We start from the raw sequence: 25,155 nt of genomic DNA, 5'->3' as shown, positions 1-25,155 counted from the left end.
TTATTTGTCTTTTTTTTTTTTTTAATATTAATATTATTTTAAATTATTCACTGGAAAAATATGAGAGAATTAAGAAGCGGCAGAAACTATAAACTATAAACCAAATCAAGCATTTAGGCTTCAAGAAACGAATAAAAACACCGGCGCCGGAGATCGCTTCCAACTACCCTCAACCGTTCCCAAATGGCTCAGTCTCAGCCTCAGCCTCAGCCTCAGCCGGATCCATCCAATCCCGTCGCTCCAAACCCATCGCACTCCGACAATGCGGATGCAGTCACCGATCACCGCTCCACCGACTCTTCTACCCATCCCAAGCTTAACCCTAGCGACGTTGCTCCGCCGCCGATGCCGGAGGATTGGACTACCGTCCCCATGGGCTCCCAACCCCAACATCCACATCCGCCTCCACCTCAAACTCAGCCGAACAGCGAGGCTCGTGCTCCGATCTCTGAGGGAAATGCCACCACTCTGCCGAATGATGCGAATCCGTATGTTTCTGCATCTCCAGCCCAGGGAAATCCTTCTTCTGCTAAGAGTATGTCAATTTTTGTTGAGCGTTTGGAATTAGTGAAATTCTTGTTCATTGGATGTGCGTGTTTGATGAATGATCAGATACGATGGATTCCGTGAAGGTGATGCTTGTAAGATGGGGGAAGAGGGCTGTTGAGGCAACCAAGAAAGCCGAGGATCTTGCTGGGAACATGTGGCAGCACTGTAAGCCCTTCAATTCTTTATCATAATCAACGCGTTCTTACCTTCTCATCACTATTGATTAATTTGAATCTAACTTCAATTGTTTGCGGATTATGATTGGAACATATGCCATGTCTATTTAAACACAGATCCTTGAAAATCTATGATTCCTCTGCTCATGATCCTGGCAGAAATCATTTCCCAAGAACCATTTCTCTTCTGTTCTTGTATGTATTGTGCTTTTCCATTGAATGAGCTGTGTTCTTTTTTACCTGAAATTGAATTTTGGGTTGTGTTTTATCTGGTACTGTAAGCTATCTCTGCACGTATTCAATTGAAACTAGGGTTCGGGGTAGTGACTGTTGTAAGATGAGTCTCAGGTCGATTAATTAAGGGGTTGATCATGAATTTATAAATAAGAAATAAATCTTCATTGGTATAAGGCCTTTTGGGGAACCAAAAACAAGGCCACGAGAGCTTATACTCAAAATAGACAATATCATACCATTGTGGATGTTTGTGGTTCCTAACAATGACTGCAAGAACGTTCTTCATTGTTGGTTTTGAAACTTTTTAGCAGCTTCTGTTAACCAGTAATCTAAAACAGTCTTGTTTCAAACCAGTGAAAACAGGGCCTAGTTTTACTGAAGCTGCTGTGGGAAGAATTGCTCAGGGGACTAAAGTTCTTGCAGAAGGTGGTTATGAGAAGATCTTCCGGCAAACGTTTGAGAATACATCTGAAGAGAAACTTCTGAAGGCATATGCATGCTACCTGTCCACATCTGCCGGTCCTGTGATGGGAACTCTGTACATAACAACGGCTAAAATTGCCTTTTGCAGTGACAGTCCTCTTTCATACAAAGTGGATGAGGAGACCCGATGGTGCCTTTACAAGGTAAAATTGAATTATTAAGCTTACTGTTATAGTGATCTTAGGCTGCAGTTCGAACCAGATTTCATAGTTTTATTTTGTTCGAATGGATTTTGTCCTTTATGGTATTTATGATACTAAAAAATTTGGTTGAACTGATGTTGATTTAAGTGAAGAAGATGAGATGAATGGTGTTGAGTATCGGCAGGGAGTCACACATTGGCTAATTTAGGGAATGATCGTGGGTTTATAAGTAAGGAATACATCTCCATTGATATGAGGTCTTTTAGGGAAGTCTGAAGTAAATCCATGAGAGCTTATGATCAAATCGGACGATATCATATCATTGTAGAGATCTGTGATTCCTAACATGGTAGCAAAGTCATGCTATTAATTTAGCCATGTCAATAGAATTCTCAAGTGTCGAACAAAGAAATTGCTAGCTTCGAAGGTGTAGTCAAAAGTGACTCATGTGTTATTGTTCTTTTACTCCAAATATAATTTGATTATGATCATCTTGGTCAAGAGATTGCCAAGCTGATCGGTAGCTTCATATATACATATTTTTCTTTTCAAGATTTGATGATGCAAGAGTTTCACATACGTTGTGTTCATTTACCTATCGTAGATTATGGCTTTTGTAAGTCTCTATGCAACCGTTGATTTGGAGTTGCATCCTCTTCTTCTATGCTTGGACCATGACCATTACTTGCTCCTGTATTACCCATGTTTTTATGCTTCTCTCAGATCCTACGTCGGTTGAAGAGGAGAACAAAACATTCTTTATAAGAAACTTTTCTCTAGTAGACGTGTTTTAAAAACCTTGAGGGGAAGCCCGAAAGGGAAAATCCAAAGAGGATAATATCTGCTAGCGTGAGCTTGGACCGTTATAGCTTCTGTATCATATACGTTGTGGAGGCTCTATTAATAAGAAATTGACTGAACGTTCCCTGTATCTTCTCTGGTTATAATAGGTGATGATCCCGCTACATCACCTTAGAGCAGTGAACCCATCAACAAGCAAAGCAAAACCGCCTGAAAAATTCATACAGGTTATCTCCATTGACAATCATGAATTCTGGTTTTTGGGGTTTGTAAATTATGATGGTGCAGTGAAAATTCTTGAAGAAACCCTACAGCCCAACAGTCCGCGTGCTGCCTAAAACTCATTCTGGAACACATCAGCTCTTATCTCGTCACCAACGGTAAGTAAGCATATTGTAGTAAGCCAAGATTTTGATGATATACAAACAACTACCGTAGAAATACAAATTATGAAATACTTGCTAGTACTCTGCTGTCTTTATGAAAGGTTGGAAATTGTTTGAACTCTTATACAAGTTTGTTGATTGAATTGAATGGTAAATAGTATTATCCCATGATTGAACTCTGCTGTCTTTATGATTGAATTCTTCTGGACCTGTGTTGTTCTTCAGTTTGGCTGTTCATTCCTCATTCATTTACATTATCCCATGGTTTTTGTATTAACCATTATCAGTAATTTTTCTTCAATGCTCTTATTAGTTTTTTTTATTAGGAAAGTAGGTTAGCTTAAGTATATTTATGTTATGATCATCAAAAGTTTGTGTTTTTTCACTTTCTACCGTGAGTTTCATTTTTAAACATCTTGAACGGTTAGACACAACCCAAAATCAAAAAACTACTTTTATAGTTTTCAAAATCAGGGAATGAAATAAAGCTAGCTCGGCTAAGACGGAGAGGAGCGAAGCAACTGGACCGAGAGAGAGAGGAGCGAAGCTGCTTTACCTCCTTCAATAAGGTCAGGGAATAGTATATTTTAACTTCATCAAATAATCTATGTTTGAATGAACATGCATCCTATTTGTGAGATATCATGTCGGAAGGAAAAGCTCAAAGAATAATATTTCCTAGCAGTAGGCTTGAATTGTTACAAATTGTATCAGAGCTAGACATCAGGCGGTGTGCTAGCAAGGAGGCTGAGCCCCAAAGGGGGGTGGACACCAAGCAGTGTGCTAGCGAGCACTAGGCCTTAAAAGGAGTGGATTGGGGTCCCACATCAATTGGAGAGAGAAACAAGTACGATGACCCTGGTCTCGAAAGGAGTGGGATTGTGAGATCCCACATTGGTTGGAGTGGGGAAGCCCAAACATTGTTTCTAAGGTGTGTAAACCTCTACCTACCAAACACGTTTTAAAACTTCGAGAGGAAGTCCAAAGAGAATCAAAGAGTGTCTAGCGGTCGGAAAAGGATCTTACTATTGAAACAAAGCTGAATATTGAAGGAATCGAAATAGGGAAGAAAAAGAAGGCAAAGACATGACAAAAATATCTTAAAATCTGAGCTGTATTGTCAGATAGCAATAAGCACAAAGCCAAGCAAATAGGTGTTTTCTTGTTTCAACAAAAAAGCCTCACATGTTTCAATGTTCTTGCACCTTAAACCCCCCAAACCAAAAATCATATCAACCTTCACTTCATTGTCCCCACACTCCTCTCCCCATTGTTTACAATCCTCCAAATTTCTTCCGAGATCCCATTTAATTAAAATGTTAGAGATTCGAATTGGGAGAAAAAACGACGCAACGTTTCGAAGAAGTAGACATACTTTAATCACTAAATTATGTCTCTCGAACCAAAAAGACGAAAGGATGGGCTTGCATGCTGACCACGTTGTTTTCCCTTTTTATTATTATTGGAAACAAAATGTAACCAAGTTTTAGATGACCCAAATTGGGCATTCCCCGACAAAGAACATAATTATGAAGAACAATAATAAGCCCTAATTTTAGGGTTTCTTCCCCAAACTATGCTTTGTTATTGTGCATCCATGCCTTACGAATCTGCCGCCGGACTCCGGTTTCCGTACAGAGCCGTTCCACGTCAGCCTCATCTTTTCTTCAGCAACCCACTTCCTCCTCCTCCGCCGCCGCCGCCGCTACTGCTTGGATTTGAAACGTCCTCCTCCTCTCTCTCTGACACCGCTGCCGCCGGCAACGCCAATGGCGGCCTCTGCTGAATTGGGGTCCCGGTCAAGTACACGTAAGCAGACGGGTGTGGGGGCCCACGATAAGAACAAAACGGTTGCTGCTGATGCTGCTGGTAGTAATAGTAATGTCCCTGATCTGAATCGGTTTCTTTCCGGTGAAAATTCCGGTGACAGTTACAGGCGGCGCATTTCAGTGCGTCTATACTCCCTTCCTCTCCCGCTGGCATGAACTCCCCACAACCATCCACCGCGTGCCCGCCGATTCCGATGGCGTGATTCTTCAAACACTCTCTGTATCTAATTCTGTCTCCGCCGCAGCTCTTCCTCGTCGGCGATGGGGGTTCGCCGGAATTGGGCGGAATGGAAGGTGAGTTAGTGAAGGAATGGTAGCGGTGGGCGATGGGCATCTCTTCAATTATTTCATCGTCGAATTCCATTTTCCACAAACCCAAAACAAAAAAGTTAAGAAAGAAAACGCTTTTCAGCGGAGATTAGATTAAAACAAAAACAATAAATAAAATATATAATTTATAAAGTGAGAAGAGACAGGATAAGAAAGGGGAATACCCACAAAAACGACCTGCCTTTGACGAATGTAGCTTAACATTTTTTGTTTTTTCGGCAGCAGTCGCAGTCTAAGTCGATATTGTCTGTCTTGACCCGTTACGTATAGTCATCAGTCTCACAACTTTAAAACGGTGCATTTATAGATAATGTTTTGTTCGTCTTTCCAAATCAATGTGAGATCTTACGATCCATCTCCCTTGGTGGCCCGCGTCTTCGCTGGCACAACGTCGTGTTTGATTATACTATTTATAACAGCTTAAATCCACCACTAATAGGGCTATCAGGGCTGATAGCGATATTTAACATGCTATTATCTGCTGGCCATGGCTTAGGCCATTATAAATTGGTTTTCGTTATTCTTTTATTCTTTTATTTGGACATATATCATGGGCCTTGTTTAACAGGCCCATGAACAACCACCTCTCAAAGCCCAATTATATCATAAGCCTAATTTATCAGGCCCATGAACACCACCACCTCCTCTCAAAGCCCAATTATATCATGGGCCTTATTTAGACGCCCACGAACCACACCACCTCTCAAAGCCCAATAATATGATGGGCCTTATTTATCAGGCCCACAAACCACCACCACCTATCAAAGCCCAACTATATCATGGGCCTTATTTAGCAGCCCAAGAACAGGACCTCCTCTCAAAAGCCCAATTATATCATGGGTCATATTTAGACGGCCCAGGAACCACCACCTCCTCTCAAAGCCCAATTATATAATGGGCCTTATTTATCAGACCCACGAACCACCACAACCTCTCAAAGCCTAATTATATCATGGGCCTTATTTAGCAGGCCCACGAACCACCACTACCTCTCCAAGCCCAATTATACCATGGGCCTTATTTAGCAGGCCCACAAACCACAACCACCTCTCCAAGCCCAATTATAGCATGGCCCTATTTAGCAGGCCCACTAACCACCACCACCTCTCGAAGCCCAATTATATCATGGGCCTTATTTTGCAGGCTCACGAACCACAACCTCTCAAAGCCAATTATATCATGGGCCTCATTTAGAAGGCCCACGAACCACAAACAACCTCTCAAAGCCCAATTATATCATGGGCCTTATTTAGCAGGCCCACGAACCACCACATCCTCTCAAAGCCCAATTATATCATGAGCCTTATTTTGCAGTCCATGAACACCACCTCCTCTCAAAGCCCAATTATATCATGGGCCATACTTTGCAGGCCCATTAACCACCACCTCTTCTCAAAGCCCAATTATATTATGGGCCTTTTTTTATTTGCACGTGGCTTTATATATATATATATACACATATATTATTTTTTCTGGGAAGCCATTGGCAGATTATCAAACCCAGAAAAAAAGGTGAAGAATAATCATTCATGGCAGCTCTGTAAAAGTGCAAAACATCCATCATTCTTCCTCTTCTTCTTTTTGTTTTTGTTTTATCAAAAGAAAACAAAGCGTTTAATGATTATTTTAATATAGCTCCCCACATGCAAATTTTAAATTACAAAAAAAATAAAAAAAAAATAAAAAAAAAAACCATTAAAATATTAATCACTTTCATTAATTTCAGATTCCCAAAAAATAAATTAAAAAAAAAAACAAAACAAAACCCATTTCAGTTTTGATCTCTACTCTTGGAACAATGGTTTTCCAAGCATTTTTTCCTCATATTTACCATCAAATTCTATCGTCAATTTCGACATTTCAATTTCCACCGCCGCCGCCGCCCTCCGATTTAATTCCACAAATTTTGGATTCTCCGCCGCCGCTCTCCGATTTAATTCCATAAATTTTGGATTCTCCGCAACCCCCACCGACCTCGATTTGCTTAGTTTCAACGTCGGCATTTTCACTGCAACTCCCCCGTGCCTCCGCCGGCCACCCAACGAAGAGTAATAGTTATCGCCCATATTCGAATTAGTTTCTCCCCATTTCACATCGTTCATCGAACCCATTGATCTCGATCTAATCACACGTCTCTGGCTCGAACCAATCGTCTTAATTTTATACTCTGTACTCGAAACACTGGATACTTTCCGGTTCCGCCGGCTTCCAATTCGAGTAGCCCTCACCGGCTCATCGTTACCGTCCGGTTCATCCCAATTCAAAATCAACGGCTGAAGATTCTCCACGTGTCGTTCCTTCCGTCTTAGATTCCTCCACATCGGCCGTACGTTCACCTTCTTCTTTGCTACCGTCAAGCACTCCACCACCTCCGCCATATCCGGCCGCTTCTGCACAGTGGACCGGACACACCTCGCCGCCAGAATCGCCATACACCGAATCACCGCCGGGTCGAATGGCAAGCCGATACGTGGGTCACACAACCCATCGAAGTCGCCGTGTTTAATCATCGGCACCGCCCAGTCAACGACCGACGGCGGACTATGGTCAACGTCGATAGCATTCCGGCCAGTAATGATTTCCAAAAGCAAAATCCCAAAACTAAAAACGTCGCTCTTCACGCTCAAATCCGCCGGCGCGAGATACCCGGGATCGAGATAACCCAACGTGCCAGCAGGGGGCGTACATCTCACGCGCACATCCTCCACGTGTCCCCTTAACGCCAAACCAAAATCCCCAAGCCGCGCGTTAAAGTTACCGTCAATCAAAACGTTAGACGACTTAATATCTCTGTGAATAACCGGCGGATTCGACGCGTGAAGATCCCTCACCGCCTTCGCGACTTGCAACGCGAACAGGACACGTCTGGTCCAACCGGGCGGTCGGGAAGATCGTGAGTGGAGCAGATCGTAAAGAGACCCATTGGGCATAAACTCAACGACGATCAATTTCTCAGTGGAATCGGCGCAAAACCCAATAAGATTAACGATTCTCTGGTTTCGAATCGTCGAGAGAATCTCAATTTCGTTTTCCGCCGGCGTATTTCCGGCGAATTGGCAAGAGCTATGGCATCTATAATGGTGGAAAGTAGAAGATGGGTTTGGGGATTTGGTTCGTTTGACGGCGGCGACGAGCTTGCCAGCGTCGAGGACGGCCTTGTAGACACTGCCGTGGCTCCCTTTGCCCAAGAAACAGTCGGCGGAGAAGCCATTAGTGGAGGAAACAAGCTCGGAATAGCGAAAATGGCGGATTTCAAACGGCTTATTCCGTTTGCAATTGAGATCGCCGCCGCAAGTGGCTATGGCAGAGTCTGCAGAACAGATAGAAAAGAAATCCATTGAAGGGGAAGGGAATGGGAAGAACAAAGGGGGAAATTAATTAAATCCCAATAATTCAATTTTAAAATTAAAATAAAAAAATAATTTAATATTTCATCGTTGTAATAATCAGCCTTTTCTGCATGCAAAATCGTGCAGCTTCGACTTTTTCCTCTTCATTTTTTAATTTTATTTATTATTATTATTATTTATTTATCAATTTCCCGGCTTCCCCATTTCAATTTTGGGTCCACGCTTTATTTCCAAACCAAAATAATAATAATAATAATAATAATAATAATAAAGAGATCATTATTTATTACTGGTTGAGAAAATAAATACAAAATAATTAAAAAATCATTTTTTCTTTTAATTTTTAATTTTATTGGGGGGAATTTTTTGGTTGGCGCAATTACTGAAAAATTGGGACTGTATTTATGGCAACTTTAGTAGCAAGTTTTAGTTGAAATATGCATTAAATGTTACCATGGGAAACACGACGTCGTCTTGATCTTGCGGTGATAAAAAAATAAAATATGAATTATTATGATTTCAAATCAATTAATGGAAATGAGTATTAGAAAAATGCCATTTTCTCTTTAATTAATTAATATTTGGACGAATTTTCAAACTAATTTTGAATTAATAAATACATAAATAAATAAATAAATAAATTTTAAATATTGGGAAGAGTGGGTTTCCTTTACTGACAATTCATTAATGGTGGTGCTCTAAGTGGGTCCATTATATTTGACTAAATATATTTACAATTTTCTACTTTATTTCCACCGAAACCCAAAAGAAAATTAAAAAAAAAACAATTATTTTTATTTATTTATTTTGTGGGCCCTGTATGGAGAAAGTTCTGGTATTGGGCTTGAAGGAGGTCTGGCCCATTGGGCTTACTGATGGGCCTACTTCCAATTCTATAATCCTTTTGAAATAATTAATAATCTTTATTATTATATATTAAGAAAGCAAAAGGAATAAAAAGGATATGATGGGATTATTATATATAAAAAGAAAAAAGAAAAAGAAAACAGCTCATTGACATCTAAGTTATGATAACAAAGATTAGGTTCGATCCCCAGATGAGGTGAAATGGAGTGACTTTATGCCATAATTTATTAAAATTTTTGTAAATGTATTGGCCCACCGTCAACCTCACGATTTTTTGTGACGGTCCAAGTCTACAGCTAGTATATACTGTTCGGTTTGGCCCATTACATATCGTCGTCAATCTCACGGTTTTTTGTAACGCTCCAAGTCCACCACTAGCAGATATTTTTCGTTTCAGCCCGTTACGTATCGTCATCAGTTTCACAATTTTTAAACGTGCCTACGAAAAAGAGATTTCCACCACTAGCCCACCGTCAGCCTCACGATTTTTTGTAACGTTTCAAGCCTATCACTAGTAGATATTGTCCACTTTGGCCTATTACGTATCACCATTGTTAAGGATATTTAATAATAAATTATAGTTTACCATATATATCATATTTGATACAAATATCTAGATAAAGCATTTTTCCATTTATTGTTATTTCCATTATATTCTTGTAATTTATTTGATTATAAATAATATAACTTTCGCGCACCTATTTAGGTGCAGTGGATTAATCAAACATTCTCAACTGTGAATCTTACACATTTTAAAACCCGTGAGAATCACGGCTAACAAATCAAAGTAAACAATATTTGTTAGAAATGGGACTAGAGTCTTACCCTCGTTAACCTATTAAATATAAATTTGTTTAGACTAACGATATAATTCGTCTTAATTATTACAATATTAGTAAAAGTAAGCATAGCCCCCCAAAAAAGAAAAATTATGATTGTGAAGATGGAAGAACATGATTGGTCTGTCACAAAATATGATATGTCGTATTATCCATCCTTCATCTTTTACTTCTTTTATGACGTTATTATCAACATATAATTTAGTGACCTATTTTCTACATATTTATCATTTGAAAAAAAAGAGAAAAAAAAAAAAAAAAAAAAAAAAAAAGAACATCGCTAAAATGCTCTTCCACTCATCCAAGAAGCTTCTGGATTCCCTTCTCTGTTCCACCAACGATTCAAATCATCTGTGTGTTTGGTTTATGCAAGAAACAAAATTCAGCTGGAAACCTCGTCAAGAAGTTTGTACCTTCTCACCTTGTTCCGGAAAATCACCGGCCGTTGGATTCCACTCCGGTGAGAAATCTCCTCCGATCTCGTCCGCCGGAGATTGTCCTCCACGGCGATTGGTTTTCTCCGAGGCGGCGGCGGTGGCGGTGGTTGTGGACGTTCAGAAGCTTCCGGCGACCTCTGTTTTTTGATGGGTCTGGTTTGTAGGGGTAGAAAAGTGCGAATTTGATCCTTGTTTCGGGGGGTTTTGATCGAGGAGTGATCATCTCGAGTGGTTAAGGAAGAAGAATTGGAAGAATTTGGGGATTTGGCTTTGGATTCCTCCTTTTGAGTTAGACACCAATTGCATATTCTGTAACAATCGGCTTTTGGGTACAAATTGCTACAGTACCTGAGACGAACAGCAAGAACAAGAAATGGGTATTAAAATCATGAACCCAATTAAGAACAAACACAAAGAATTTGAAGGAAATTGCCTGTGTTGGGATCTGAATTGGCAGATTTTGCACCGGAAAAGCTCGTCGGAGAAGCCGAAATCTCCGCACATGCAGCACTCTGCTTCCGACGGCGAACTGGCGGGTGCTGCTCCGGTTGATGTCATCTAGAGAGAGAAAACAGGGGAGAGAGAATTGGGAAGCTTTGGTGATGATGAATGAATGAAGGAGTTTGAGGGTTAGAGGCAAATGGGAGTACCAACAAAGCGTGTTTCTGTGGGTGACTTTATATATGGTATGCCATCCTCATTTTATATTAATTTCCATTTTACAAAATAAATAAATAATAGTAAATTTGAGTTCCACGGTCAACAAGTCCTTTCTATTATTATTATTATTTATTTATTTATTTTGAGAGTGGAGAAAAAGTAAGAAGAAAATTCTATTGAAATTGTGTAGAGGTTGGGTCAATGACTCTTGTCTTCTAATATATAAAATAAAAACCACTCTTCAATTAAGGCATGATTATCTCTCTCTTTTTTTTTAATTGTGATGTCCGAGGTAGGCTGGGAGTAGAACAAACTACAATTTACAAGGGTGTGGAAACCTTCCAGCAGACCCGTTTTAAAGCCTTGAGGAGAAGTCCGAAAGGGAAAGCCCAAAGAGGATAATATCTGCCAGCGGTGGATCTGGATCGTTACAAATGGTATCAGAGCTAGGTTCCAGATGATGTGTCAGCCTTCACTCGCTGTTCTCCGAAAGGGTAGACACAAGGCGGTGTGCCAGTAAGGACGCTGGCCCCAAAGGGGGGTGGATTTGAGGGCGGTCCCACGTCGATTGGAGGAAAGAAGGAGCACTAGTGAGGATGCTGGACTCCGAAGGGGAGTGGATTGTGATGTCCCACGTTGGTTGGGGAGGAGAACAAACCACCATTTATAAGGGTGTGGAAACCTTCCCCTAGCATACTCGTTTTAAAGCCTTGAGGGGAAGCGTGGATTTGGGTCATTATATTAATTATCTTTTTTTTTATATATATATTTAGTATATGATAGTTTGATAATTATTGAATTACAAGAAAAAACAAAACTTAGGGTATCCATTAATTTTGAATGTATTTATTTTTGTGATTTATTAAAGAGAGTAAAGTTTTGGTTTGAATTATTGGAATTAAATTTATTTTAATGTTTATCTTAAATGACGTAAATGGAAAGTACATGAATTGGCATTATGATGTTCACCATAATATGAATTCCAATATACCTGAATTGAAAGGGACAAAATAAGAAGGAACATTAAATGTTTTACCTAATTCAAATATGTTTTAGAGTTTCAATGAATTTCCTTCTTAACGTACTACAAAAGAGAGATTCTAATGGGTCATAGTTTAAAAGATTTAATGACATTGGAATGAGTCAACAAAATAATTAATTCCAAAATGTATTATTTTACACTAATTAATGTAAATTGTGGAATTGAGTATTTAGATTTAATTAATTGCACGCTTTGAAATTTAATTAGTCGTAATCCATTGAATCCTTATCCCAATGTTTGAATCTTTGGTTCTTGCCTTTTTTGAAGGAGTGACATATTGATTAATTAAAGGGTTGATCAATAAATAAGGAATACATCTCCTCCAAAATAGATAATATCATATCATTGTGGAGATTCGTAGTAGCTCCTAACAGAACCTCGATATATGAGACATTTGGAGGAAACCAAAAGTAAAGTCACGAAAGTCTATGCTCAAAGTAGACAATATCATAGTTCCTAACAGAACCTCAATACATGAGGCATGAGAACTTAGGATCCATGTGGACAATATCATACTATTGTAGAGATGTGTTAGAGTAGAGATGCGTGGTTCCGAACAGAACCTCAATATATGAGACATGAGAGCTTATGGTCAAAGTGAACAATATACGCAATTGAAGAAAACCAAAAGTAAAGTGATGAGAGTCATATGCTCAAAATGGACAATATCGTACAATTGTAAAAGTTCGTGGTTTCTAACGAGAGAAAATATCATACGATTGTGGAGGTCCGTGATTCCTAATTCAGTTCCTAACAAAACCTTGATTACAAGGCATTTAAAAAAAACTTAAGATCCTATGCTCAAAGTAGATAATATCATAGAAGTTCGTGGGAGAGCACGGACATAAAAGTTCTTTTTTAAATTTATGCGACTGAGGGAGTAATATTACAAACCACAACAACAAAATTTACAGGAGAAATAAAAAAGAAAAGGAAAGGTAATTTGAGATTCCATAATTTTGACATAAAAGGAAGAATACTAACCCATAAAGCATGGCCTATCATCAGCAAAGATGACGTTTTGATCAAATCTCACACGCGTGCCACATCTTGCACACAATCAGAGATGCCATTATCCCCTCTCTTTCCTTAATAATGCACAAACACGCTGCCCCTCATGCTGGCCCCGCCTCCCATCTTTCAACAGAACACATCATCATCATCATCATCTCTTGTTCTTTTCTCCCTCTCTCCTCGCTACACTTGCAGCCAAAAGGAAAGATCAGCAAACACATCGCTCTCATGACCATAAATGCTTGCATGCGACGCTACTACACACGCATAAAGACACCAACCCAAAATTAACTCGATCCCTCAACAATAATCATAACTCAAAACCAAACCCATTTAGATGGTTTTCTTCTCCTTTTCACATTGCAAGGAAGTCCCAGAAAGTGGAAGCTTTGACAGCTTGATTACCTGCAAATTTAAGGCACAAGAGGAGGAGAAAGGAGTGTAGGGTAGGCGGGCTTAGTAAACAAGGGCGTGCACTTCTTTATTTGGGACCTTCTTTTGAACCCCACCTGACCAGTAATCGCGAACCATTCCACTTGTTCAGGTGGGGATGGGGGTGTTCCCCCTCTTTTAATAACAAGACTAGACTAATCATTCTTCTCCACTTTTAAAGACATCTTACCATTGCCACTACCAGCACTACACCCACTTTCGTCGCTGATTTCTAATCATTGGAGAACGGCTTCAGAATTGTTCAGACTTCCCACCTACGATGATATCCAGCATACCTCAAATCTACCTGAAAATCAATCAACCATTTGCATGACGTTTCCCAACTTATTCGCCATGGTCCACCATTGTTTTCTGATCACAAACTAAAACATGTAAACATATAGAGAAATACTGAAAGCATCATCAACAAGCCCAAATGCCGCCTCAGCTTTGAGCCTTAAGAGATGTCAAGTACTGAATTGCCTCGTCTAGTACAACGATGGCCTCTTTGCCTTTCCCGCCCGGAATTAAACTCTGGAGAATCCCTACAGTTTCACGTATTTTCTCCTTTTTCCTCTTTTTGTTGACCTGTGAGGAATCCACATCCTGCATATCCCGGCTCCCTTCATTTCCACAACTAGATTCTGCATCATTCTCGTACTCGGGGGATCTTCGAGTCATCAGTGAACTTGCAGTGTCTGTTAGCGATGTTATATCATAACATCCGTCAATTTTACGCTTCTTAGTCGAACCTGCGGAGCTAGCAACTTCTTCGTTATTTTGCTCACATGGATAATGTATATCTTTAGTTGTCATTGCGCTTGGTGAATGGCCAGTGCTAGTAACTTCATCGTCCTCGTCGAATTCACATTCATCGTCTGAATAGAGGAGAGCATTGAGTTCTTCTGTGTCTTCTTGCATCTCACTCTGGTCTAAAGTTTCATGGTCGTAAGCAAAATTGTTCGACAAAACTTGTTTTGAGTCATAAATGAAGTCTCGTTTGTTTCCAATATCTTCTCCATTAAGTTGACAAGCAGCATTAGGTTGTGGACTCCATGAAGTAAGTAGCTGGAGAGGACCACCACCTCCTGAACATAAAACCAAAGTTGTTTTATCTGCAGACTGATCAACGACAAGAAATCCCTTCTGCTGAGTTCCAGAGCCAGAAAGTGGTGCCACAGCCTCCTTGGAAAGTCCATTGAATGGAACCGCTAGATTGTCAGTGTAAATAGGACTCTTCACAGGTAAAAAGGCTTGCTGTGAAGGTCCCAAGCAATGAAACCAATTACACGGTTCATTTACTGGGCCTACCTGCAACCGAGGGACCTTAAATTCGTTGTTGACTGAAAAGGTTTCGTTCTTCATGACCATATTGTTGCCAATACTTAATGCAGTGGGATTAGGTCGACCCATGGTCGGCACAATCCCGAAAGAATTTAGCAAAGATGGATGCCAATCGGAAAGAAACTCAGTGGGATGTCCAGCTTCCCAAGCTTCGCCCATCCAATCAAAACAATTTACCTAAACGAGATCAATAACAACAGCTAAATATCTGGAAGAACAGAGCATGCCAGAAATTGAAGCAGAGAGAACGAGCAACACATACCAGAAATAGGGTGTAAAAAACTAGTGATTGCAGTTTCCGTATCTCTCAGGATGAACACAAATAAGAAAATAAGCCACCTTAATATGAACGCAAAACTAAAGAATCTATCTACGTGACTGGTTTCAGCAAATGACGAAAGTACTCAGCCTGGAAAAAGTATAAAAATGGGCATGAGTTCATATACAATCATGTTTTTTCATCAAGAAAGAAATGGGATATTAATAACAGCCACTCAAAATCTTATCGTTTATAAAGATGGCATTAAAGGCATTGATTACGAACCTGACAATCCTGGAGAGGTTGAAAGCATGCGATGACTCTAACGATTATGGTGGCAGTTCCAGCAATCCCATTTTCGTGTTTTAATGCTCGAAATCTTGTTTTTGTAGCCGCTTGGCACACCATAACTACAACCCTAGCCCTTGAGTATGGTAATTGTCCAGAGAGGAATAACTAACAGTCTCCGTATTTCGCAAACAAAAAAGATACGCCCACTAAGACCGAATGAGATTCTCAGCTAACTAAACAAAGCAGTAAAGCACCTTCTTCGCGCGCACTTGAATAAAAGAAGACTGAAAATGGAAGTAGGAAAACTAAACCTAATTTCTCAAAGAGAACGAAGGTCAAGAGAAACAGATCAAAAATTTCAACTAATCTGGAGGACATAACAAGGAACGACGACGAAAAAACTGGATCCCATGGATGATAGCTGTTGAAGAATATGAAGAGGGAGAAAGGAAGATCGTTCGCTTCGATCGGAGAAAAATTACAGAATAACTTTACAGTATAAATTCAACGAAATTACTTTGCGAAAAACATCAACTGATAGACTCAAACACCACCGCATGCTGTTTCACCCTTATCCACAAACAGATCTCCAAAAATTCACTCCGTGAACGAAAACTCAAAACTCCTGCAAATTTCAGTTCAATTACCATTATTAACACTTCTCCTACTGAATGAAAATGAGATTCATGTCATATCTAAACACAAAACACAGAGAAAAAAACGCCAGATTAGCCACACGAGAAACAGAATATCACATCATCTCCATAATTGAAACCAATGCAACTCCGACGAATATCTACACACAAAAAAAAATCCAAGTGGCTCCATACATATGGGATGAACAAAAGCAAAACACGAACATCACAAAACCAAATCAGAACAACAGATGAAAACGAAAAGGTGTAAACAGAGGACGCATGTGACCGTATAAAAATTAAAGTCAACCTGACCTTTCAAAAACCAGAGAGGCGTTATTAAGAGAAAAAAGTGTAGAAGCAAGTACAGCAGTAGAGAAGATTCATTAACCAGTAGCAGATGAAAAAGAACAAGAACAAGAAGATAAGAAAATCACGTTTCCAGTTCGAGAAGTAGGCAACCAGAGATGAAATCCAATGCGAAATCTCAAAACAACAGAGTTGAAGAAGGCAGATTACAGTACAAAGCCGGCGAGGAAAGAAAAAAACAACAAAGAAAAAGAAAGGTAGAGAGAAAATCACTTACAGAAAGGAGAAGGAAAAGGAAATCCCCTGAAGAAGCGTCGAAAGAGAGAAGGACGACGGTGTCTGTGCTGAGAGATTTCACAGATCGTACAGTGTACTGAAAGAGCGTCACGGAGAAAGAGGAAGAAGAAACAATGAATACGGTCAAAGTCTAAACTTGTGAATTGCACGGATCCTGTAATTATATATAGAATTCATTTTCACAAATAAATTCCCTCCAATTAAATCAAAATAATAAAAAAAGAGGCCCCGCTCGTACGTGCGCCACGCGCGCACGCTGTGTATAAGTGTGCAATGTGGAACCTCTAAAAATTAGCTACATTTTTTTTTTTAATAGAAAAATGTTAAATTACAAATTTACCCCTATATTCACCCCCTCTTCGGACCCCTCATCTACCGACTCTAATATCATTTGTAACAACCCAACTCCACGACTAGTAGATATTGTTCTTTTTTAGTTTTCCATCAAAAATTTTAAAACGTGTCTAATAGGTAGAGGTTTCCACATTCTTATAAAAAAAAAAATATTTAGTTCCCCTCCCGACCCAGTGGGATCTCCTAATAAAATTTTTATATTTTAATTCTATGTCTAATGTATCTTAAAATATTTTAAATTAGTTTATTTATTATATATAATTTGAAAAAAGAATTTAAGACTTTTGATATATTTTAGATAATATTTTCTCACCAATAAAGGGAAGGCTGGAATCCCATGTTTTGCATTAACACTAATCATATCTACCTTGACCGTTCAACCCTTGGATTCCAGGCCCCACCCGTGAATCTCTATACCAATCATGTGTTTTTCCCATTTTGTTGCCGGTGATCGCAACTTCCTTACCGGATTAAAAGGGCAATAAGGTCTTTTACCGCCATCAATGTCCTGGGAGAGACGTGACCACGTTGCACGGGAATGCTTCCAAGTGTCAAATTTGGATTCTGAATACTCTACATAGGACGTTAGAAACATAAATAATTTTGCGGGATGCATGAGAGTGATGACAAAACATGCTGAAAGAATTCGTGCTGGTCTGTATGGATAGTCTTCACTATTAAGAAGCGAGGAGTGCATTGTTAGATGATAAAAGTCTCACGTCTGCTCATTTAGGGAATGATCATGAGTTTATAAACAAAAAATACTCTCTCCATTGATATGAGGCATTTTCAGGAGCGATGAGAGCTTGTACTCAAAGTGGACAATATCATACCATTGACGAGAGTCGTGTTCGTCTAACAAGGTATCAGAGTCATGCCCTAAACTTAGTCGTGCCAAAAAAATGACTAGGACTCCAAAGGAGGCGTGGTTTGTTCGAGGGGAGGTGTTGGATGATGAAAGTTCTACATCGGCTAATTTATTTGTTCTCTTATAAACAAAGAATACTCTCTCTGTTGGTACGAGGCCTACGAATACTCTCTCTATTGGTATGAGGCCTTCTGGAGAAACCCAAAGCAAAGCCACGAGAGCTTGTGCTCAAAGTTGACAATATCATACCATTGTGGGAGAGTCGTGTTTGTCTAACCTGGGACGTTATGAATATAAAGTCATCTAAACATAAATTAATTAACAAAAAAAAAATTAGAGTTGATTATCGTATTAATAATTTAAATTGCTACGAATTAACTTTATAGAAAGCGATAATTAAATTATGGGAAAAGGGAAATATAAAGAGTGGAGTATGGAGGAAGGAAAGGGGCATAGTGGAGGGACATTAATTAAAACATAAAGGGATAAGAGATTTTGGAGAGGAGATTCTGGTGTGCCCTAAATGTGTATCAATTTAAGTAACCAGGAAATATTATTAAATTATAAAGCTAAGATTTTTAAATTGTTTATAAGGTTCACGGCCCTTTGTTTGGGGCTAAGGGAACAGTAAGGACACTCGCCAAATGCCCAAAATACCCTTTTGGAGGGCACCAAATCATCTTTCTTTTGTACTCAAATGCCCTTCAAAAAGAAAAGGAAAAGGACAGCTCGCCTGCCCTTTAACCTCTTTCTCTTGGGTTATTTTCTCATCATTTTGTGCCGTGCAAAAAACACGTTAAAAGGCGAGATATTTCTACGTTTATGCCATATATGGTCCAATCTGTCGTATCAGACTAAACGAACTGATATCATATTCAAACGAGAACGATCTGATGATTAAAAAAAACTTAAAATAATTGAATGTTACTACACATATCAACAACAATGGTATGATATTGTCCACTTTAAAAGCCTCATATCAATGGAGTCTTTTGTTCGACATTTGAGGATTTACCAATCTATTAGCACGACTAAGTTTAGGGCATGGCTCTGATACCATGTTAGACGGACACGGCTCTCCACAATGATACGTTATTGTCCACTTTGAGCATTGCTTTGGGCTTCCCCGAAATACCTCATACCAATGGAGAAAGTATTCTTTGTTTATAAACCCATGATCATTTCCGCCCGACTTTAAACGATGCATGTGAGTGAACACAAAACATGCTGAAATGCTATGTGTAGTAGGTAACATGAACTCTGTTTGAGCATAAGCTCTCATGGCTTTGTTTTGGGCTTCCCCAAAAGGTCTCATACCAACGTAGATAGTATTTCTCACTTATAAACCCATGATCTTCTATTATATTAACTAATGTGGGACTCACTCCCAACACGGTCATTACACAATTAATAAAATTTTCTTTTGATCTCATCGTATAAATGAATGGGTCTTTTATTATTGTGATATTTAAAAAATGATTAAATTTTAAATAATATGAGTAGTTGAGGTGAGTGTAAGTACATGAACCTTCGTGTGGTTGGTGATACGTATTCCACGTCAGTTTGAATACCATAAATTTAAATTAATTTTAAAAAGTAAATTAATAATAAAAAAAATTCATTATAAGGTTGAATGGATAAATTGGTTGCTTAAAGAAGGAGGCATGGTGTGAAAGTAACATTTAGAATTTTAAAATAAGATGGGAATGGAAAATAATTCATATGCGTTACGTTTACAATATTATAATTTTAATTATATAATGCCCCAATTGTATAGATTTGGCTTGACTTTATATTATTTTGTATGGATAGAGTATATAAATTATTCACAAACCTCCCATACTAATTTTAATATATATCTCTAAATCCCATCTTCAAAAATTATGATTAAAAAAAAAACGTCCTTACACTTTATTTAAAAAATATTCATAAATTTTTCATAGTTTTAACGGTCAAATTAAAATAAATAATATATATACTTTCCGACGTAATTAGTTAATATATTGTAAAAAAAAATACCCTCCAATTAAAAAAAAGAGTTAAAAATTAAGTTAATACAACGTTTAAAAAATGTCATTATTAAAAACGACATTAATGGCATCAACTTTCTATAGAAAAAATAATTCAAAATTTATTTTTACTATCGTGGATAAAAAACATCTAAACACTTTATATATTATCTCTCTTTTTAGTATTAATTTTAAAAGTTGATTAATATTTTTTAAATATAGATATAGCCTTAAAATTATTTTTATAAATTTTAAAATATTTTTAAAATTTTTTAAAAATAGAGTATTAATCAAACTAATGATTTTAAAATACATTTAAATGTTAAAAAGGTAATTTATGAAACAAAATATTAACCATTTTTATCTTTTATATTATTATTTGAAATTTTATTAATATTTGCAAATCAAAAGAATGAAGAGCGCGTGTGATGCAAACATGAGTGTGGTGGGGGCGCGTGGGATATAAAGCCGTGGAGCCAATTTGGTTGTGGATTCTCCAACACAACGTTCACGCTTCCGAACCCTTTTCATTTCTTTTTATTTTTATTTTATTTTTTAATTAATAACACCTTCAATCAACACCACCACCACCACCACCACCACCCTTCCGCACTAAATAAATAAAAATTAAAAAAAAAAAAATTAAAACAAAACCAAAATTAGGGTCCTTTTTATTATTTAAATAAATAAATAAAAATCCAATTTACGGAAAAGAAAAAGAAACAAAGAGAGGGAATCCATGCCTCCACGTTTGATGACTATCAAACATATATTATAAAATGTCCCATTCTAAAGTTCCCATTTTATTGCCAATTATTATCAAATTTCCCAATCATTTCCCAATTTTACATACATCATACCCTTTCTTTCAAGGACAAAAATGTAATTTCACGCTTCCAAATTTATGTTTTAATGGGAGCAGCCTAAGTCCTGAAAACAGGGTAGTGAGAGAGTAATACAATCGTCGTGCTGCTAGGCGAAGCGGTGAACTGCTGCACCCTAGATGGCTAGAATCCAGTATCTGAAAGCATCGCTGGCTTACGCTTCGACCCGAGTAGCATGGGACACGTGGAATCCCGTGTGAATCATTAAGGACCACCTTACAAGACTAATACTTCAGGGTGACCTTCGATATTTTTTTGTTTTATAAAATATCATTCATACTCGGTAAACTCAAACAAAAAATTATACATATAAAAGTAAAAAATATTATCTTCTTCGGTTAAGAATGAGAAATAGAAATAAAATTGGAATCGAAAGTATTGTATTCTCATAAGCTTAAACATAATACAAGCTAGCAACTAAGGTGTATAATTAAAGGAGAATATAAATTAATTAAATATTGATAATAAAATAAAATATACTATAAATCAAATCATAAATAAATAATATTAAGATATATTCCATAAATAATATATACTCTAAATATTATATTTAAATATATTCTATTATATTTTTTAAAAAATTAAAAATAAATAATTTATTTTTAAAGTCGACAATATCATACTATTGGAGAGATGTACTATATATATATATATATATTTGGCTCGAGAAGGCACCAATAGGTCGGGTTTATTTTGAGATAGAAAAAGAAAATAAATAAAATAATTCACATCACCAAACACGTGCAAATGGCGTGCTCATGATTTTCCCGGTAATATGCAAGACATGATGGAGGGTGTGCCATAAGGGGATTAAATTAAATTAAATTAAATTAAAATTTACTTTTTTTTAGCTCTCACCTACTCCACTCAATTACATAATTGTTAATAATAAAGGTTTGGTTTTAATTGGTTTATTTTAAAAATAATATAATATTTTGCAATTTTTTGTTATGGATATTTATGCTCCAAAACCAAACATGAAACAACAAACAACATCATTAAGTTTGGTATCACCTCAACTTCCTTATTTTACACGAAACCACATCCTTAATTTAAGCATAGCTTTAACAAATTAAACAACAAAAATTAAAATTAATAGACGGAATAAAACACAAATACATTAATGAACCTCGACTACATTTAAAATAATAGTGATCTTAAAAATAAAAAAGTTATTTATTATGCTGACTTTATTTATTTATTTATGTTCTAAAATGATGCGTGTTAGTTTATGGAAATAGTCTATAACACATTCGAATAAAAGTGATCATAATGATATGATAGTTGAATAAGACTGATATGAACCCAGAAACATCGATCATACAATATACGTCAATGAATATGTGAAAAAAATATTGTCGAAGTTATCAAAAAATATTTCAATTCATGCCACATTGAATAAGAATGAAGTTTCATGTTATAAATTTTGGGTTGATTTAAATTTTAGACTTTTTATTTACTTTAGTTACAATTACAAATGGTTAATTATGACGGTTAAGTATGAACGTTATAACTTTTGGAATGTCTTTAATAGTTTCATTTTGAGGCTAGCCATGCATATTGTATTGTAAGTAGATTAAAAAAAAAATTTGTGCTTTCTTTAGCCAATGACTAAGTTTCTTTGCAATTATATTAGTTTAGGTTGCAGGTAGAATCATTCAAGCTCGACATGATCAATCTTGTTCGTGAAGTGATTTGAATCTCAAACAAATGTTTTTGATCAGCAATAATCATTCAAGCTAAACATAATTGATCTTGCTTGTGGAGTGATTCGAATCTCAAACAATGTTCTTACCAAATATTCGATCAACAAGGTAATCCAAATCTGACTCCTCTCGCAGTGATTTTCACGTATCAAAGACTGAAATTTTTTTAGTAGATAATATATATATATAGTTAAATAAACATTTAGGGGAAAAAAAAAAGAAAGAAGAAAAAGGAGGGAAGAATGATTACCTTTTTAATTGATTTTTAATCACAATTATTACGCCATTTGACATTTAGTTTAGATGGAAGCACGGTCTTAATCATGCCCACCCGAGATACTCGGATTGAAACACCAAAATAAAATAAATAATTTTTTTTTACATTTAATAAAATAATTTAAAATTAAAAAAAAATTGATTACTATATTTAAGATATGTTGAATGGGGTTATTTATTTTATAGATAATTAAAATACGAATATCAATAAAGTTAGAATAATAAAGTATTAAAAAAGATAATTAGTGAATAAATTATTAACTTCTCGGGGTAGAATTTTTTAACAGAACCGAATATGGTAATTAAAAAAAATTAGATGTTTACTAAAAGGAGAAAACACTTGAGAGGGAAGAAGAAAATAAAAAAGAGAGTAATAATTAATAATAAAGAGTTTGAAAGAAAAAAAGGCACCTGTAACAGTGCCGTAATTATCAGGTGAAACAGTAAAAATTAAAAATGATAATAAATAAATTACATCAGGTGAAACTAAAAATTAGGAGCGCGTGCAGGAAAGGGTAAAACTGTAATTTTGAATCGATTATTAAATGGGGAGAAAATATTAGTGTTTCCGACCGCCAAATCTTAACCACAGAGTCCGCCCATTATTTTAATTAAAGAAATTCAAAAGTCACCCACGCGGCTTGGCGACTTTTTGATCGACATGTCGTTTTATATCAGACGCCATTTCTCTCTCTTTCTCTCTTCACATCTTCCACGCCGTCGGATCATATGACAAAGCAAATCAACGGTGGTCACGCTTCCTCCGACAAATCCCGCAAAAAATAGAGGCTTTTTTTTTATTAGAAATTTAATTGGGAATGGAGATAAAAATGAAGAGAGAGAAAGGGGGTTATGCGGAGAGTATCGGCGTTGGGATGCGGTGGTAGCAGTCAGCACAGCCGGCGGAGTGGTGGGCGGAAGCGCATGCACTGCACCACGCTTGCCTGGGCGCCAACTTCTATGCACCCAAATAAACAATGGCTTTGTTTTTGTTTGGTCAAACCATATTTTAATGTGGCGGAGAGAGAGAGAGAGAAGGACAGAGCTTGCACGCCAGCGCCACTGCTCCCTGCACCCAATAAAACCCTAAAAAAAAACCCTAATGGGTTGGGCTATCATAACTCGGTTTAGCCCACAGCCCCACAATGGGCCAAATTCAAGAGTAGAATGACCCAGAAAAGGCCCAGCCCGTTAATAAGCAGGCCCATGATGAAGCCTGTATTATTTGGTATCAAACAACCGGCCCAATTTGGAATCCAACCGTCCAAATAAAAGTCCAGTCATGACCGGCCCACGATGTGACATTTGGATTATCTTTTAAATCAAGTATTCTTTTTATAAAAATCATTTATTTTTTTTTAACACTATTACCAAATTAATATAAAGGATGAATATTAGTTAAAATCTATATTTTAAATATTATGATCAGCCATGAGCTACCAAAAGGAATCATCGAAGTGATCACTTGTGATAGGATGGCAATGGGCAAACAACCACCAAATGGAATCATCGAAGTAAGGGTGGCAATGAGCGAACAACCACCATAAGGAATCATCGAAGTGATTACTTGTGATAGGGTGGCAATGGGCGAACAACCACGAAAAGGAATCATCGAAGTGATCACTCGTGATGGGGTGGCAATGAGCGAACAACCACCCGAAGTAATCATCGTAGTGATCACTCGTGATGGGGTGGCAATGGGCAAACAGCCACCAAAAGAAATCATCGAAGTGATCACTCGTGATAGGGTGGCAATGAGCGAACAACCACCAAAATGAATCATTGAGTGATCACTCGTAATAGGGTGGCAATGGGCGAACAACCACCCTACCAAAAGGAATCATCAAAACGATCACTTGTGATAGGGTGTCAATGGGTAGGGTAGTGGTCATGTTGAAAGTGGAGGAGGGGAGGAAAGGACGAGAGAGATTTCAGAACGGCAATATAAGGGTATTTTAGTCATTTAATTTCTTACAAACTTTAACCGTTCACAATGATCATAAAATGCCAATAAATTACCGACTCGGTAAATTCTCTGTATTATTACCCTACGCATATGCCCTCTCGACCAAATTATCAGGTGAAATTTTCGACCAAATTAAAAACAGTAAATTTATTAGAGGTAAAATTTTGTAATTGGTAAGCAATAAAAAAAAAAAAATTAAATTGTTTAAGAAATTGTCTCCCTCTACCCTCTTCTTAATTATTATTAATGGAATGGGCTTTTACCATACAAGTGGTCAAAGTAGACAAATGGTCAAACAAAGGGCTCCAGGCTCTGCCCATAGTGAGTTTTAAAAAAAAAATAAATAAATAAATACCTCCACAGAAGATATATTAAACAATTC

General features: G+C 37.4%; 5 protein-coding genes and 1 pseudogene across 8 annotated transcripts in view; 2 read left to right on the top strand and 4 right to left on the bottom strand.

Annotated features, from left to right (window-relative positions):
- Positions 1 to 2,525, top strand: part of LOC111454010 (esterase AAEL000016-like) — a 4,869-nt gene extending 2,344 nt beyond the window's left edge. The window contains exon 6 of the mRNA XM_023095279.1: positions 2,093 to 2,525. Coding sequence (XP_022951047.1) covers positions 2,093 to 2,112 — 20 coding nt within the window. The 3' untranslated portion in view covers positions 2,113 to 2,525. The remainder of the gene's footprint in view (positions 1 to 2,092) is intronic.
- LOC111454008 (GEM-like protein 1) lies at positions 73 to 2,937 on the top strand. Its single transcript, XM_023095276.1, has 4 exons — positions 73 to 535; positions 613 to 714; positions 1,317 to 1,588; positions 2,539 to 2,937. Exons 1-4 carry the CDS (start codon positions 184 to 186, stop codon positions 2,725 to 2,727), a joined length of 915 nt encoding a protein of 304 aa, XP_022951044.1. The 5' UTR covers positions 73 to 183; the 3' UTR covers positions 2,728 to 2,937.
- A 1,262-nt stretch (positions 2,938 to 4,199) lies between these two features.
- On the bottom strand, positions 4,200 to 5,014 carry LOC111454011 (annotated as a pseudogene).
- A 1,648-nt stretch (positions 5,015 to 6,662) lies between these two features.
- On the bottom strand, positions 6,663 to 8,333 carry LOC111454005 (serine/threonine-protein kinase-like protein At3g51990). 2 transcript variants are annotated; one of them, XM_023095271.1, is made up of 2 exons: positions 6,897 to 8,333; positions 6,663 to 6,854 (listed from the first exon to the last, which is right to left on the bottom strand). In XM_023095271.1, exons 1-2 carry the CDS (start codon positions 8,270 to 8,272, stop codon positions 6,719 to 6,721), a joined length of 1,512 nt encoding a protein of 503 aa, XP_022951039.1. In that variant the 5' UTR covers positions 8,273 to 8,333; the 3' UTR covers positions 6,663 to 6,718. The 2 variants fall into 2 exon arrangements, with proteins under 2 accessions (XP_022951039.1, XP_022951038.1); XM_023095270.1 differs by having other exon boundaries at positions 6,663 to 8,333.
- Positions 8,334 to 10,108: 1,775 nt separating this feature from the next.
- On the bottom strand, positions 10,109 to 11,091 carry LOC111454013. Its single transcript, XM_023095281.1, has 2 exons — positions 10,861 to 11,091; positions 10,109 to 10,775 (listed from the first exon to the last, which is right to left on the bottom strand). The coding sequence occupies exons 1-2, from the start codon at positions 10,983 to 10,985 to the stop codon at positions 10,373 to 10,375; spliced, it is 528 nt and encodes a 175-aa protein (XP_022951049.1). The 5' UTR covers positions 10,986 to 11,091; the 3' UTR covers positions 10,109 to 10,372.
- Positions 11,092 to 12,965: 1,874 nt separating this feature from the next.
- LOC111454006 (transcription factor bHLH143-like) lies at positions 12,966 to 16,848 on the bottom strand. 3 transcript variants are annotated; one of them, XR_002712343.1, is made up of 5 exons: positions 16,691 to 16,848; positions 15,464 to 16,094; positions 15,182 to 15,328; positions 13,549 to 15,096; positions 12,966 to 13,326 (listed from the first exon to the last, which is right to left on the bottom strand). XR_002712343.1 is itself a non-coding variant. In XM_023095274.1 (4 exons), exon 4 carries the CDS (start codon positions 15,076 to 15,078, stop codon positions 14,020 to 14,022), a length of 1,059 nt encoding a protein of 352 aa, XP_022951042.1. In that variant the 5' UTR covers positions 15,079 to 15,094; positions 15,179 to 15,328; positions 15,464 to 16,094; positions 16,691 to 16,848; the 3' UTR covers positions 12,966 to 14,019. The 3 variants fall into 3 exon arrangements, 2 of the variants coding, with proteins under 2 accessions (XP_022951042.1, XP_022951040.1); XM_023095274.1 differs by having other exon boundaries at positions 12,966 to 15,094; positions 15,179 to 15,328; XM_023095272.1 differs by having other exon boundaries at positions 12,966 to 15,096.
- Positions 16,849 to 25,155: the final 8,307 nt, after the last annotated feature.

This window comes from Cucurbita moschata, unplaced genomic scaffold, assembly GCF_002738365.1.
Source record: "Cucurbita moschata cultivar Rifu unplaced genomic scaffold, Cmos_1.0 Cmo_Scf00016, whole genome shotgun sequence".
NCBI classification, from domain to species: domain Eukaryota; kingdom Viridiplantae; phylum Streptophyta; class Magnoliopsida; order Cucurbitales; family Cucurbitaceae; genus Cucurbita; species Cucurbita moschata.
The sequence above is the reverse complement of the archived record's forward strand: the minus strand, read 5'-3'. Positions and strand labels throughout refer to the sequence as shown.